Source organism: Neofelis nebulosa, chromosome 4, assembly GCF_028018385.1.
Source record: "Neofelis nebulosa isolate mNeoNeb1 chromosome 4, mNeoNeb1.pri, whole genome shotgun sequence".
NCBI classification, from domain to species: Eukaryota; Metazoa; Chordata; class Mammalia; order Carnivora; family Felidae; genus Neofelis; species Neofelis nebulosa.
This window is the reverse complement of record NC_080785.1, coordinates 52774640-52791793: the sequence shown is the minus strand read 5'-3', so window position 1 is coordinate 52791793 and position 17154 is coordinate 52774640. Positions and strand designations below refer to the sequence as shown.

Genomic DNA, 17154 nt, shown 5'->3' with positions numbered 1-17154 from the left:
TTTTTTTTTTTTTTTATTTATTTTTTTGGGACAGAGAGAGACAGAGCATGAACGGGGGAGGGGCAGAGAGAGAGGGAGACACAGAATCGGAAACAGGCTCCAGGCTCCGAGCCATCGGCCCAGAGCCTGACGCGGGGCTCGAACTCACGGACCGCGAGATCGTGACCTGGCTGAAGTCGGACGCTTAACCGACTGCGCCACCCAGGCGCCCCTCCAACGTAATTTTATAAGGCATGAATTTAATTTGAATTTTCCTAACCTTTGGAAAATTAGTGTTAAAGCTTCTTTTTTAACCCACACATTAACATTCAGTCTTTCATTTTTATTAAATAGCTTATATATAAAATGAAATATCAAGGTGTTCTACATTCATATAAACAATTGTGATAACATTTGAAATTATAAAGGAAACTATTGAAGAAAATACATACTTAAATACAATGCTAAGCTAAGCACAGGTAATCATTCTAGATAATTTCTTTTAAATATATAGACACAGGTTTGTGGCTTCAGAAAGCAAACACAGGAGAAGTACAGGTGTATCATTCTTCTTTCCTTTTTCACCACAAGACAGGATGGTCCAGTTTGGAAAAACCAAGATCTTTTCTAAGTTCCAAATAGGTGCCGTTGCTCACCCAACAGTCATCATTGGATTTCCTGTGAAGGATAAAAGAATTTCTTGAAGGCTACTGAAAACACTGTCATATTCTCTCCTTCCCTTTCCCTCCTTTCTTCCTCCCAACCCTGGGCCAGGCTATCATTCTTACAGACATACAATGTCCCTGATAATCTCATATGGGAACTATGAGGGAACAGGAAGGCTGGAGGCCATTTTGTCACTTCTGACTTTGACTTCTCAAACTTAGAGGCTGTGAAAAAATGGTGCTTGAGGGAAGCATGGATAAGGGAACAGTTTGTCATATATAAAACATGGCTGGGATGACAGCCACACCTTGGGTGTGACTATGGAAAAGCTACAAATCAACTAGATTGTTCAATGAAGTGATAAGTTAACATTAAAAACAAAAGGAATTGGAAGACATAAGAGTCAGGAGAGAATAGCCTTGGTTCACTATCCTTTGAATAGATAATATATTAAATAGATGAAAATTCAAAAGGTACAAAAGGGTAGATAGCTAAAAGTTTTCTTCTTATTCCTATCTCCCAGATTTCCAGTCCTTTTCTTCAGAGGCAATGATGATCTTATAAGCTTCATTCTTTCAGAGAAATTTCATGCATGTGTGAGCACGCATGCATACACATACATACTCCACTCCTCTCCCATTTCTTCCACAATGACAGCACTCTATGGTGTCCTACCTTTTGAGTTTTTGACATAACAATATATATTGGAGATCATTTTCTGTTGTCACAGTAAGTTCAGCAAACTACAGCCCAAGGGCCAAATCCAGGCTTCTGCCTATCTTTGTAATGCTGTTTTTTTTTTTTTTAAGTTGAAGTATAATTAACATAAATTGTTATATTTGTTTTACGTGTACAATATATTGATTCAACAATTCTGTACACAGCACTACATCAGTGGTCACCATAATAAGCGTAGTCACTGTCTGTTACCATACATTATTACAATATTATCAACTATATTCCCTATGCTGTGTTTCTCATCTCTGTGACGTATTTATTTTATAAGTAGATACCCTTTAATCTTAATCCCTTTTTATTGGAACACCACCATGCCCATTTGTTTAACTGTTGTCTATTGGTGCTTTTATGCCGCTCAGTGGGATGGAATAATTACAACTAAGACCTTATGGCCTACAAAGCTAACAATATTTACCATTTGTATTTTATAGTCCCCAAAAGTTTGGGGACTCTGTGGCAATAGGGAATCCTGATTTTTTTTTTTAAGTTTATTTGTTTATTTGTTTATTCTTGAGGAAGGGGAGGGGCAGAGAGCAAAGAAGAGAGAGAATCCCAAGCAGGCTCAGCACTGTCAGCACAGAGCCCGACCTGGGGCTTGCACTCACAAACTGTGAGATCATGCTCTGAGCCGAAATCAGGAGTCAGATGCTTAACTGACTGAGCCACCCAGGTGACCCTGATTTCTTTTTATTTTTTTTTTCAACGTTTTTTTATTGATTTTTGGGACAGAGAGAGACAGAGCATGAACGGGGGAGGGGCAGAGAGAGAGGGAGACACAGAATCGGAAACAGGCTCCAGGCTCCGAGCCATCAGCCCAGAGCCTGACGCGGGGCTCGAACTCACGGACCGCGAGATCGTGACCTGGCTGAAGTCGGACGCTTAACCGACTGCGCCACCCAGGCGCCCCGACCCTGATTTCTTTTTAAACAGTCGCATGATATTCCATTGTAGAAATGGACCACAATTTAACAGGTATCTTACTGGTGAGCCTTTAGGAGGTTGTTTTTAATCTCTAGCTATCACAGACATATGTTAATAATAATATGATAAACATATAACAATATGTAATTTTATACATATGTGAGTATAGTCACATTAAAAATTCCAGTAAGTAGAACTATGTCAAAGAGGGTGTACATTTATAATTTTGACTGATATTTCATATGCTTCAAAAGCGTAAGTGGAGAGTGCCTGTTTCTCCAACCTCCCAGGAACAGGGATTCTTACCACACTTGTTTCCCTATTCTAATAAAGGGATGTGTCTAAAATAAGCCAGTCTGCATACCCAGTACTTGACTATGAAACAGAGGAGCCCAGTTCTATAGGAACTGTAGTTGCCACTTGGAATTTCTGTGGACACTTCCCTTGTTCCTACATTCCTCTGTCACCTCTTTGCCAGGACCACTACTGCTGAAGAATTCTTGCCTTTTCTCCAGCTCTTTATTTGCCACATCTAATAGCGTGATAATTTAACAGACAATCAAGAGGAAAAAGAGCCACCTGGCTGCATCCATGTTCTGTCCTTTTCCATTCCAGACATAATTCTAGATGGTTTCAACAACAGCTTAGATAATGGTTTATATTTTGCGTTTAAATGTTAATTTATTTCCCATAGAGCTCCACAGACTTTGTGGACTTTCACATTAGGTAAAATTGATGAATCTCCCTACCTAGTTCTTGAGACAGTTTAGTTACCTACAGTTTTTAATGATCCTGAATATACTGCAATGAACATCTTTATAAATGTAATTTCCCTTGTTTAAAAATGACATGAGGTGCGCCTGGTTTGCTCAGTGAAGTGTCTGACTCTTGATCTCAGCTCAGGTCTTGATCTCAGGGTTGTGAGTTCAAGCCCCATGTTGGGCTCCATGCTGGCCGTGAAGCCTACTTAAAAAAAAAGAAAACAAAAAAAAACCAGACACAAGACCCTAGATGATTTATGAAAGAAAAAGAAAAAATTAGCCTACTTAAAGGTATATGTGTATATCTATCAATTGATCAGTAAATCAACTGATCAGTCTGTTAATCTATCCATTTATCTATCTCTTGCCTTTAAAAAATAGTTAAAGATGTCTTGTTTTTAAAATATTTAAACAAAGTTATGAATATTCTGGGATGAAACTCTGGTTGATCTTCATTTGCTTATCTCCTGAGTCTGGGGAAATGATCAAAGGGATCTGGCAAAACCCACATTGACTCTAGGGGGAAAAAGCATTATATTGTGGGGATGAATAGTACTTTTTGCTATTTTGGAATACAGACTTTATTTCTGCTGCTGACAGATTAGTAGCTAATTCCTCCTATAAGTGTTCATGTTATCCATTAAAACACAATGGCAACCAAAACAAAACAAAAACAGAAAACAAAAAACCGAAAAACCAACCAACCAACCAACCAACCCCAAACAAAAAAACCCTGGCTTTCCTGAAAGCAAGACTGGGGTGGAAGGGGTAGGGCAGAAGCCTGTGGCTTTTCTATGTGCGCCTGTTTTAATGCTGATTTTTTTTTTTTTTTTATTAAACCAATAAAAAAGCCCCTAAAACCATACAAAGCCCTGGCCAGTAGTCAGGAGAGCCAGGTGCCAGTCCAGGACATTTCACTGGGGCCTCCTATGTTCCCTGGGCCTTTGCTTCTGCCCAGTTAATATAAAAGAGGGGGTAAAGGGCTGATGATCTCTGATGCCCCTTCTAGATCTTTAAGTCTATTTTTAACAGGACTTTAATGCCAAGTTATTTTAAAACTAATAGTAAATGTTCCAAATCCAAACTGAAGTGTTTTGTAACTTCTGCAATTCAAGAATTAGACCACTTGCAGGGCACCTGGGTGGCTCAGTCCGTTGAGGACCTGACTCTTGATTTCAGCTCAGGTCATGATCCCACGGTCATGAGATCGAGCCCCATATTGGTCTCTGTGCTAAGTTTGGAGCCTGCTTAAGATTCTCTCCTCTCTCTGCCCCTCTGCCCAACTTGTGCTCTCTCTCTCTCTCCCAAAAAAAAGAAAATAAAAAAAAAGAAAGAATTAGACCACTCAGAATTTCCATTTTCCAGGGGAGAAGTTTCTGCACTCTGAAGCAAGAAAAACACCAAGAAGGCTCTCCTTTGGGGAGGGGACAGCCCATTTACTCTCTTCATACTGGAAGCATCAGGTGTCACCAGTACCTATCCACCAATGACCCACACAATATGTGCACACACCTGAAAAACCGCGGCTGGTGTTCCACATTATTTTCTTCTAAGACCCGTCGCCTTTCTCTCTGTAGCTGTTCAATCCTCTGCTTTTGTATTTCAGCTTCTTCCAAGTTCCCTTCTTCTAGGAACCTGAGGCATTAGGGAAAAAAAGCAACACAAATTCCGAGAAAATACTGTAATCATTACTTCTAGAATTCTGTATCTAAGACTGGATATTCAAAATGCTTCCCTATAGGTAAGAACCCCCCTTCAACCTTTAAAACAGTATTTTGGGGTAGTTAGGGAAGACATCATCATCATATTATTATTATTATTATTATTTTAAATGTTTATTTATTTTTGAGAGAGGGACAGAGAGTGAGCAGGGGAAGGGCAGAGAGAAAGAAGGACAGTGGATCCAAAGTGGGTTCCGCACTGACAGCACAGAGCCCGATGTGTGGCTCAAACTCATGAGCTGCGAGATCATGACCTGAGCCAAAGTCGGACGCTCAACTGACTGAGCTACCCAGGTGCCCCAAGATATTATTTTTTGAACTGGTGACATATACATGGCTCAAAAAATCAGATCTATAAAAAGGAATTTGTCCCTTTCATCCCCATCTCTCATCCCACCTGTTTCCTCACCATACCTTTTGCCTGTAGCCTCAGAGTACATCAAACTTTTGAATCTTGCTACCTGATATATTAAGAATTAGTATGTCTAGGGGCGCCTGGGTGGCGCAGTCGGTTAAGCTTCCGACTTCAGCCAGGTCACGATCTCGCGGTCCGTGAGTTCGAGCCCCGCGTCAGGCTCTGGGCTGATGGCTCGGAGCCTGGAGCCTGTTTCCGATTCTGTGTCTCCCTCTCTCTTTGACCCTCCCCCGTTCATGCTCTGTCTCTCTGTGTCCCAAAAAAAAAAAACAAAAAAAAAAAAACAAAAAAAAAAAAACGTTGAAAAAAAAATTAAAAAAAAAAAAAAGAATTAGTATGTCTATATATTTTTTAAAAATATGCATTTCTTGGGGCACGTGGGTGGCTCAGTCGGTTAAGCATCCAACTCTTGATTTCAGTTCAGGTCATGATCTCACAGTTCGTGAGTTTGAGCCCCGCATCGGGCTCCATGCTGACAGTGCAGAGCTTGCTTGGGTTTTTTTTTTTTTCTTTTTTTTTTTTCTTCTCTATCTCTCTGCCCCTCCCCTGCTTGCTATTTCTCCCCACCCCAAAATAAACTTTTTAAAAAATTTTTGAAAATATGCATTTCTTTCAGTGGGACTAAGCATCTTTTCATATGTTTAAGGGATATCTGCATTTCCTACTTTGTGAACAGTTCATTTTCCTATGTCTTTTTTTTTTTTTTTTTTAGTGAGTTAATCTTGATTTTTGAAACTAATTCATGAAATGAGTTGAAATATAGATTTCCCAGTTTGTCGTTTGTCTTTTTGACTCTGGGTATAAAAATATTTTTTTACTTTGCCATGAAGAAGTTTGGTTTTTTTTAAATAAAGTCAAATATATAATTCTCCTTTTTCCTTTCTGGGTTTTGAGTCTTAATTAGGCCCCAGGGCAGAGATAATTATTTCTATTATACAGAATAGGAAACTGAGACTAAGAAAGATGACACAGCTTGTGGCCAGCAAACCTAGAATGAGAAGTTAGGTTTTTATGCACCAAAATAATTTAAATCTGAAGTGTAAAGGAATTGGGTGTTTTTCACTCTTTCAAATACACAGTTATAAGTTCTATATTATTATAGGCAGTAAAACTCTTAAAAATAAACACTTTGGGGGGATATTTCAATAGAATTAAGCCTTTACTGATGAATAAAGGCCAGGCCACACATAGAATTAAGCTGGGCTCCATACCTCCCATGACATGATTGTTTACAGTCCTCCTAGACCTCTACTCCTAACGACATTGTCTCTCTCGGGCTCCTCTGATGGCCTGGGAGTTGTTAGTAAGACTCTTTATAAAGAGTTTTACATCTCTGGAGATAAAGATCTTTAAAAAGTCCTTACCTTTGGTCTGGTCTAAATCGAGTGTCAGTAGGTGGTAATAAAGACTTTGACAATGGATCCATTTCATTTAATTCTAGGGCAAACTGTGTGAAGCCATAATATTGCTCATAGCCTTTTGGCATGGGATCTAAAAGAAAAAGAAATCATTCATTTCCAACTTCCTTTCATTTACATTACATTTTAATTCCTTCACCTTTTTCATCTCAAACCAGCTATTATTTTTTCTCTCTCAGCTCTACATTCTTCCATTTCTATTAAAATATTCTGGCTAACAAATAGGTGTTGAATGTTCCTCCATAAATCTTTTTCTCTGTAAGTTTTCTTCTACCTACAAGGATAAGACCTCTTTTGTGTGGTCAGATAGGGAATTTATGTAATGCTGTGAAGTTTTTATACTGTGCAAGTTATAAAAATAATTTGTTACAAAAATAAACATGTGAAAAAGAACTCTGGGTCCATGTTTTCCTGACTAACAACACTCTCACTCTGGAGAATCCATTTTTCATTTAAGAAATGTCAAATCCTCCTGGAACTCTGTCTAGTACCTAAAATAGTGTTGAACCCATAGCAAGTGGTCAGTGTTATTCTTTTTTCCATTCCTGCCCTTCCTTTTACCAAGTCGTGTCCCTCCATATCTTACACATTTATATTTAAAACTAACTCAGTGGAAGCCGGGAATAGATGTGGGATTATACCGGCAGAAATACCACCAGCTGGATGTCAAGGGGACCGAATGAAGTAAGGCTGTTGGACCACTGGCATTTTACAGGATGCTTCCATCAAGTTACCCAGCTGCAAACATGTGTTAACCCTCAAGCAAAGGGAAGAATGAGTGGAAAGGTGATTCAGAGATCATCAGGGCTACCAATGCCACCACAGGCCCAGACAACGAGGCCCAGTGGGGGAAGGATGCCTCCACCCTTCAAAGGATGGGGCCACTGCCACAGTTTCAAGCTGCCAGGCTGCCACCACCCAGAGCCTTGGGCCCCTGCAATGTATCACTGCTACATTGGGAGTGACAAAATGTGTCCTCAATGGTCTGTGCTCTTGACACAGGTAAGTTGCCTGTATAACAAACACAGGCCCATCCTACCCCTTCCTTGTTAAGTAATAGCACACATCCTAATGATTTAAGTCACTATTAGAATGGTTTTGTTTTATTTTGTTTTGTTTTGATCAGCCCAAAGCATTCTCGTGGTGGTATCTCAAAATGATGGTTTTATAATATGACCAAGACTTAAAAGATGGACAAATGTCTTAAAAGGTTTTGGGGGACATATTATGAAGGTTTGGCTTCCCTAGCCCTTTCTCCCCACAGCTGCTCAAGGGCTATTTTTCTAGAATTACAAGAGACATCAGAGTGGTTAATGGTATTGAGTGAATCCGGGAGACCCCTGACTTTTGTAGAAGCCCCAGGTCACTCTTCTTGTCTAATGACAGTTTCCTCTTTATTCATTCTTACTCTAGAATGACTTCCTGTGCTTCACTAACACTCCTTAGTGCCCAAGATAGGCACAGGAGTGATGTGTGTGGCCTGGAAGATTTCCTCAGAGAGAGTGACCACGGATTAAGTGACCAATGGCTTTGTTCCAGGATTAAGAACCCAGGACCTAGCAGGCCAACTGAGGTGTTGTTGAGAAGCATAAGGATGAGGCTGAGATAATGATTACTGAATGAAAGAAGGGCTGGCTGCTCGAATGGAGTTCAAAGCAGGTAGAGGCTAGAGGTACGAGACAGACACTGCTGCCAGCCCGCCTGCGGTTCCTCTGGCCATGTCCCCCACCCCTGGCCCAGAATTGATTAACCCAAATACTAACTTGCTCTCCAGACACAAGTGGACGAGGAGGAGCCCCCACAGTAGATGCTTTCGTGCCATTTCCCGAAGAGCCGATGCACGGCTTTTCCATTCTTGTCAAATACCGTACCTTCAATCTCACGGGCATTAGTGCTCCAGTATTTTGCCTAGGATTCAAATATAAGTTATCTGTTTAGTACTTTGGGGTCAACTTATTACAGATATTAAGAGGAAAAGCAAAGGAAAGAGAAAAAAACCACAAGAATGATTCTGCATTAAAAAAAATAATAAAATAAAAAAAAAGAATGATTCTGCATTGTATATAGTGTGCTGGTTCTGGGTTCTGGCTTTTTAAACAAATCATACTTTTAATTACTTCATAGAAATTAACAGCTTACTCTTTATTTACAGTGTGCAACTGAACAAGCAACATTTGTGAAAGATACGGGTTTTCTCCCTACTTCTGCTACATGCAACGTCAGAAGGAAAGTCTCAGGTCTCACACTTTGGCCAAATAAAGCGGTTGGCCTCTAAGCCCCTCCTCTGGAATAGCCATTCCCTGGATGTCACTGTGGCTCTGACTACTGCAATTTAAGAGAGAAATAACTTGTATTTTTTTATTTTTCTAGATGGGAACTAGATAGCTTTTTGTAAACCAAGAAGGAGGCTCCTTAAAATTGGTCATAATAAAGCAACCAATTTTCAGTTTCTCCGATTATTTCTCCCCCAAACTAGATTTGTTTATCCAATCCATTGGAACGTTAGGCAACCCTTATTTACACTGTGGAATGGTCCTGGGCTGAGAGAGCAGCTCAGCTCAGCTCAGCCTTGTGGGTTTTATACAGTACCACAAGGTGGCCAGCAGAGGGTGGTCTAACTCCCTAGAGTTGTGTGGGTTTTTTTTTTTTTTTTTAATCTCCCCATTACCTGGCTGCCCCGAAAAAATCTCTAAGAAAGAACGGAAGGCATTACTTCAGAAATCAAAACTCCCAGTGCTATTTTCAGCCAAAACAGAATCCATATTTGGAAACCAATAAAGCTGAGTGGCATTTTGGGGCCATATTCTGGTGGTTTGGTTTCCCCCTCCTGTGTCTACGAGGAAGATGGAAGGAAGGACAGAGTACAGCAGCATCACACAGCTGAATCAGAAATGTAAACCTGAGGTCTCTACTCAGGTAATAATGGAGGAAAGTGGCAACAGATACCGTCCAGGCTCTTAAGTGTATTCTGAAGCAGAAGTCTGGTTTTCTATTATAGACATTTGCTGACAAATCCCATGCTGGCAATACAAGGGGATGCCACAGAGGAAGGGCTGTGCTCCATTGGGAAGGGCCACATCTGCTTTCAGATTCTCTTTCAACACCAGAGGTACGTCCAGTGTGCCAATCCCCTCATTTCTTGTAGCCACAGAAATCTATTCTCTGGCCCTAAGTGTGTGAGTACTAAGTAGATAGTAGAAATGGGATTCAAGCACATTTCCTTGGGGAAAGTGCTGAGAAACAGGTGGCCTTCACCTGGCTCAGGGTGTTGAGCTACATGAAGTTTTCAAGGCAGAGTCATTTTTATATTACCTCAAACATTACTAGTCTGATTTATAGGATATAATAAAGACCTCCATCTATCTCTCCATAATATCCCCTACAGGCTACAGGTGGTGTAGAGAGGTCCTGCATGAAATGCCACAATTAGAGCCTAATCTCTTGGCTTCTGATTTTTCAACGTTTTTTTTTTTTGTTTTTTTTTGTTTTTTTTTTTTTAATTTTTGGGACAGAGACAGAGCATGAACGGGGGAGGGGCAGAGAGAGAGGGAGACACAGAATCGGAAACAGACTCCAGGCTCCGAGCCATCAGCCCAGAGCCTGACGCGGGGCTCGAACTCACGGACCGCGAGATCGTGACCTGGCTGAAGTCGGACGCTTAACCGACTGCGCCACCCAGGCGCCCCTCTTGGCTTCTGATTTTGATCATAATTAAATGCAAATGTTCCTTTAAGACCATGTTAAGTACATGATAATTTTAAGGGGAAGAGGAATCTAAGGGAATTGAGGCACTTGGAAAGGTAAGCAGACTATTCCACACTTTTGCCTTTGGCCAATCTGTTCATTTACCCTATGAATGTTCATGAGCCTTTCCAGACATCAGCCTACAGCAGTGAGCAAGATTAGACCAGGCTTTTGCTTCTCCAGAGTCACGGATGGTGAGGCGGGTGTGGGGAACAGGAGATGAAAACACACAAGTAAACCAACAGTGAGCAAGCTAACTATAGATGGGAATAAAAACTTTGAAGAAAATGGGATATGATAGAGACTGACTAAGAAGACAGGGCTGATGATGAAGGATCTGTGGAGAAGGGCTCCAAGCAGGAGGAAATGGAAAGAGAGAAAGGCCAGTGTGGTCAGAAGGGGAGGAAGGGTTGGTGGAAGCTGAAATCGGAGAGGAATGAGTGGGTGTGTGTGTGTGTGTGTGTGTGTGTGTGTGTGTGTGCGCGCGCGCACATATCCATATAGAGGCAGGTATGTGTGCATGTGCGTATTCATATATGTGCGGCCAGCTGTGTGTGTGCAGGTGTGTGTGCATGCAGGTGTGTGTGCAGGTGTGTGTGCATGTGTGTGTATGTGCCAGTGTGCGTGTTTGTGTGCATGTGTGAACATGGTGGGGGTGGGCAGTGCATAGTGCACAGGGCCTTGTGGGCCATTGTCAGGAGGCAGGCTTTTACTCTAGGAAAATACAGCGTGACTTTTGTTTTTTTCATTCTAGTAAAACATAAATAACAAAATGTACCATTGTGATCATTTGTAAGTGTACAATTCAGTGACGCTAAGCACATTCACTATGTTGTGTAACCATCATTATTTTATATTTCTAGAGCTTTTTCATCTTCCCAAACTGAAACCGTGTATCCATGAAACACTAACTGCCATTCCCCAACCCACCAGCCCCGGGCATCACCATTCTACTTTTTGTCTCTATGAATCTGACTGCTCTAGGTACCTCAAAAGTGGAGTCACACAATACCTGTCCTGTGTCTGGCTTATTACACTTAGCATAATGTCTTCAAGCTTCCTCCATAAGGTAGCATGATGAATTACATTGTATAAGAGTCCCTCTGGCTGCTACAGTTGAGGACAGACCACAGGGGAGTAAGAGTGGAAGGAGGGAGGCTCGAAGGGGCCACAACCCTGGTCCAGGTGAGAGGGGTTGGGAGGGGGGAACACCAGGGATCCCCCGGCATTGCTTGCCTGATGGCACAAGGGTGAAGGTGAAAAGTTCCCTGGGATGTCCTGTGCCCGAGGCCCTGCTCTGCCAAGGCCTTTCTGGCGGTTACCTTTATGAAATTCACTTTGCAGTGGCAGGAGTCATCATTCAGGTTCTTGATGACAATCTCCCCATAGTGCTCAATCCATCTCTGCCCACTTAAGATGTTATGGATGCAAGAGGTCACTTTGTTCCACTCAAAATGATCTCCAAAGCTAAAAAGGAGGAAATGGTGGCATTAACAATTCCCAGAAGAGCCAGCAGCAAATGCAAACAGATGTTGCTATTTAAAAAAAAAAAAAAAAAGTCACATAATGAATTACTCCTTCCTTCATTTCCAGAACCAACTGGGTGCCTAAGCCATGCTGGGCATTCTGACTTCCACGCCCCCAGGAGTCATCCGTGTCACAGAGGGGAGCAGCAGTCAGAGACGGCCACTCTGGAAGCTGACAGGGCCTTCACTGGAAGCTGGTGATGTCCTCGAACAACCCACTCTCTCCTTTGACAGAGGAGAAAACTGAGAGCCAGAGGTGACTTGCCGAAAGTCACCAAACTAGAAAACGGAAGAGGCAATGGGGAAGGTGGGGGCATCTTCTACAATCTGCTCTCTACACACATACGCACATGCATACACACATATGTGTATATATGTGCACACACATACATATGTGCAAAGACACATATCTATGTTATAGATAAATCTTTCTTTAAAAATTTTTAATGTTTATTTATTTTTGAGAGAGAGACAGAGCGCAAGCAGGGGAGGGGCAGAGAGAGAGGGAGACAGAATCTGAAGCAGGCTCTAGGCTCTGAGCTGTCAGCCCAGAGCCTGGTTGCAGGGTTTGAACTCACAAACCACAAGACCATGACATGAGCGAAAGTCAGATGCTTAACCAACTAAGCCACCCAGGCGCCCCTATTTTATATATAAATCTTACACGTATCTTAAATCTTTTTACAATGAGAAAGTATTCAGACTTACAGAGTCATATAATAATTACGAGGATAATGATAATAAGACCAAACACTTACATGGCATATACTATTTGCCAAGTACTCTTTAAAGTGCTTTATGTACATTATTCCTTTAATCTTCATAAACCCTGCAAAGTAGGTGGTTTATTTCTCGTGTTTTATAGATGAGGGAACTAGTGATCAGAATGATTAAGTAACCTGCCCAAGGCTTTGCAATTAGTAAGTGGCAGGGTGAGTACATGAGTCCTATTAGCCCAGTCCCAGAGGCCACACTCACAGCCATTTGGCTTTATAAATGAGTACCAATAATCTCTGTAGGATCAAGTCCATATCTTTCTTTAAAGGAATTCTGACAGTTAGGTAGGACAACAATGTTAAGGCAAACCACCATTCTTAATTTTGTTAGAAAGTGGAAACGAGTTTTAAAAGAGCTTTTGTTCAATGAACTTTGGTTTCCAGGTGGCATTTCTGTTTGAAGGAGAGAAAATGTGAGCTTGTCAAAATGAGGTACATTTGAACTTACTGTCAAACCAATGAAAAGGGAAAAAACATATACTCAACACCATGGGGGACAATGGGAGTCCCATTCCTAAAGCTGTATCTTGGCCCTAAATTCTATAAAGTTCCTAAGCACAGAAGAACTTACGCTGGCAGAATCACGTGGGTGGTGCCAATGGGGACAATTTCCATGGATTTGCCCCAGAATTTGTTTTTCCATCTCACATCTGAAATGAAATACCAATTAGTACATATTTAAAAGGAGAGCCATACAGATCAGAGAATTCTTAGGCTGCATGAATGATCAACCACTATATAGAACCTCTTCATAATAAAATTCATTATTATACAGGATAAGTTTTCATTCAATACATGTACCAATTGAGTATCTGGAAGAGAATCGGGGAACTGAAATTATAAGGTAAGTTCCTTCCCTTAGGAGAACTCACAGTATGAAAGGGAGACAAAAGTGAAAACAAGTAATGCCCACAAAGAGAGTCACAGGCTGTAACTGAGTATATTTAAGAAATGGAACCATAGAAGTAGGAATGACCAACATGCTTGGGGGAAAGCATCAGAAGAGGCCTGTCTGAAGGGGGCACTTAGACTGGGCTCCAAAGAATAAGCAGGAGTTCACTAGGCAGGAAAAAAAGCAAAAGAAGGCAGAAGACAGCTTGTTCAAAGGGAGAGAGGTATAAGAGAACATGGTGTGGTTCTGTCCCAAAGGTCTTGGATTGTTCAGCAAGACGAGCTGAAAGACAGACTGAGTACAAAAACAATGGGCTCTAGAAGCCAGGCTAAGACATCTGGTGTGTATATGCTGGGGGAAAATAAGATGTTTGGTTAGACAGAAAACTCATGCGATTAGATACAGACTTTGCAGAGGCAATTGGGACCAATACAGAAAATGGACCAGGAGCACAAAAGATGAGAAGCAAGGTGACAGGTTACAAGGTTGCTGTAATTGCTCCAAGGATAAGTGAGGGTGAAGTGACCTAAGGCCATAGCAGACAGAGTAGAAGGGAATGATCCCAAAACCAGGAAAGAAGTAGGAATAGAACTAGCTGACAAATTGACAAATTAGATGCCGATTGTGACAGACAGGGAGAATTTGTAGATGGTCTCATAGTTTTCTCATTTGCATAAATGGTGGCACCAACTGGAAGACACAAATGGAAAAAGAACAGAGTAAAAACAGAATTTTTAAAAAAAGGAATAGAAAAACAATGGCAGAGAGGGTAATCCCTCTGACTGCTGCATGACAATACACAGACCATAGGGGAGCAAGGTGAAAGGAGGGAGGCTGGTAGGGGGCCATGGTCATGATGCAGGGAAGTGATAGGGCTGGGAGCAGGCAGCCCTTGGCCACATGATTTCATGTCTGTAAAATATTCCTAATAGGCAAATCCATAGAGATAGAAAGTAGGTAAGGGATTGCCTAAGGATGGAAGAGGTTGATGGAAATTAGAAGCTGGGGTGGGGTAGGTACTGGTAGGTAGGTGGAGGTGGTTTCTTTTGGAGTGATGAAACTGTTCTGTCGGTGGGAATGCAAACTGGTGCAGCTGCTCTGGAAAACAGTGTGGAGGTTCCTCAAAAAATTAAAAATAGAACTACCCTACGACCCAGCAATAGCACTACTAGGAATTTACCCAAGGTATACAGGAGTGCTGATGCATAGGGGCACATGAGCCCCAATGTTTATAGCAGCACTTTCAACAATAGCTCAATTATAGAAAGAGCCTAAATGTCCATCAACTATGGATGGATACATACAATGGAATACTACTTGGCAATGAGAAAGAATGAAATCCTGCCATTTGCAGCAACACGAATGGAACTGGAGGGATTATGCTAAGTGAAATAAGTCAGTCAGAGAAAGACGGATACCATATGCTTTCACTCATATGTGGATCCTGAGAAACTTAACAGAAGACCATGGGGGAAGGGAAAGGTGGATAAAGTTACAAATAGAGAGAGAGGGAGGCAAACCATAAGAGACTCTTAAATACAGAGAACAAACTGAGGGTTGATGAGGGTGGGGGAGAGGGGAAAGCGGGTGATAGGTATTAAGGAGGGCACTTGTTAGGATGAGTACTGGGTGTTGTATGGAAGCCAATTGGACAATAAATATTAAAAAATATTCTAAAATTGATTGTGATGGTAACTGGACAACTTTGTGAATATACTAAAACTCAGTGAATTATACTTTTTAATAGGGGAATTGTATGACATACAAATTTTATCTCAATAAAGTTGTTACCATAAAAAGATAATTGGCTGTTTAAAGCAAAAACAGTAATGTTGTATTGTGGGGTTTATAATGTACGTAAATAAAATGTTATGTTCACAGTAGCACAGAGGTCACAGGTTAGGAGAAGGGAAATGGAGGTATACTTTTGTAAGTTTATTACACTATATGTGAAGTGGCATATTACTTGAAGATAGGCTATATTAAAGATACATAATATAAACCCTAAAGTAACAACTAAAATAATGAAACAGAGGTTTTAGCTAATAAGCCAACAAAGGAGGTATGATGGAATCATAGAAAGTACTCAGTCCCAAAGAAGGCAGAGAAAAAAACAAGGTGAACAAAGAACAGATGCAACAAACAGAAAACAGATAATAAGAGGCCACATTTAAACCCAACTTCATCAATAATCATAATAAGTGTAACTGGTTTAAACAACCTGATTAAAAGGCAGAGAAATGTCAGATTGGGTTAAAAAGCAAGAGGGGCATGTGGGTGGCTCAGTTGGTTCAGCGTCTGACACTTGATCTGGGGTCAGGTCATGATCTCACAGGTTTGTGAGGTCAAGCCCCACATTGGGCTCTGTGTTGATAGCATGGAGGCTACTTAGGGGATTCTCTCTCCCTCTCTCTCTCTCTCTCTGCCCTTCCCCTGCTCTCTCTCTCTCTCTCAAAATAAATAAATAAACTAAAAAAAAAAAAAAAAAAGCAAGATTTGGGAGTCATGAGCCTATGGGAATAGGTGGGATTGCCCAGGAAAAGGCTGATGAGAAAGGAGAATGGAGGCTGAAGAGAATACTGTTGTATAAGGTAAGGGGCACACAGAAACTACTTGGGAGAAAATCCTTCCCATCACATAATACATCACATCATCATCATCATAATATGCTTCCGTGGTCAGTGACTCTTAGCAATTAGGAAGTTAGAGATCTTATAAGAATTCTTCCCAGAGGGTTTCAGTGAAAGTTAGAGAAGTTTCTAATCAAGCTTCAATTCTAAACTTTACTGGCAAAGATTCCGAAAGGGAACTATGGTACTTGCAACCTAAAGCGTATTGTCTCCAGAGAGAGGAACTGAGTGGCTGGGCGTTGGGGTGGAGGGAGGGGATTATTATTATTATTATTTTTTGCAAAATATTCTTTTATATCTTTTAACTTTTACAGAGTTTTTTTGAAAAGGCAATGTGGTAACTCAGGTGTTATCACTGTGAACAGAGAAAAATGCTTTAAAAACTGATGTGTGCTCATTGTTTGAAAATCATTGTTTGAAAACCCAGGATGTTCAAATTCTCCTCCTAAAGTACACTCTGCCTTTTGAATACATATATAACTTAACAAAATTAATTAATCCATTTAGGAAATATTTTCAGTCTTATTTATTCTTCAGAACAACCCACCCTCCTCCCAAATCCAAAATATAAACTGAATATAGGGACAATAACTCCCCAACTAAAAAAAAGTCAGAAATATAAAATGTGATGTTTAGGGGTGCCTGGGTGGCTCAGTCGGTTAAGCGTCCGACTTTAGCTCAGGTCATGATCTCACAGTCTGTGAGTTTGAGCCCCATGTTAGGCGCTGTGGTGACAGTTCAGAGCCTGGAGCCTGCTTCCGATTCTGTGTCTCCCTCTCTCCCTGTCTCTCCCCTGCTCATGCTCTGTCTCTCTCTGTCTCAAAAATAAATAAAAACATTAAAAAAATTTTTTTTAATAATAAAATGTGATGTTTAGAAAAAAAATTAAATTTTTCAAAAGCAAAAAGAACGCTGTTGTCTAGACTCATAAATGCCTGTAAGTATTTAGTGTCTCTTGAAATACACA

At 40.9% G+C, this 17154-nt stretch overlaps 1 protein-coding gene across 6 annotated transcripts in view; it reads right to left on the bottom strand.

Moving 5' to 3' along the window:
- Positions 1-211: 211 nt before the first annotated feature.
- OSBPL3 (oxysterol binding protein like 3) overlaps positions 212-17154 on the bottom strand; it is a 174646-nt gene continuing 157703 nt past the window's right edge. For all 6 annotated transcript variants that reach the window (XM_058724797.1, XM_058724798.1, XM_058724796.1 and 3 more), the window contains 6 exons: positions 13237-13315; positions 11686-11830; positions 8383-8527; positions 6566-6692; positions 4578-4700; positions 212-657 (listed from right to left, as the gene is read on the bottom strand). In XM_058724797.1, coding sequence (XP_058580780.1) covers positions 561-657; positions 4578-4700; positions 6566-6692; positions 8383-8527; positions 11686-11830; positions 13237-13315 — 716 coding nt within the window. In that variant the 3' untranslated portion in view covers positions 212-560. The remainder of the gene's footprint in view (positions 658-4577; positions 4701-6565; positions 6693-8382; positions 8528-11685; positions 11831-13236; positions 13316-17154) is intronic.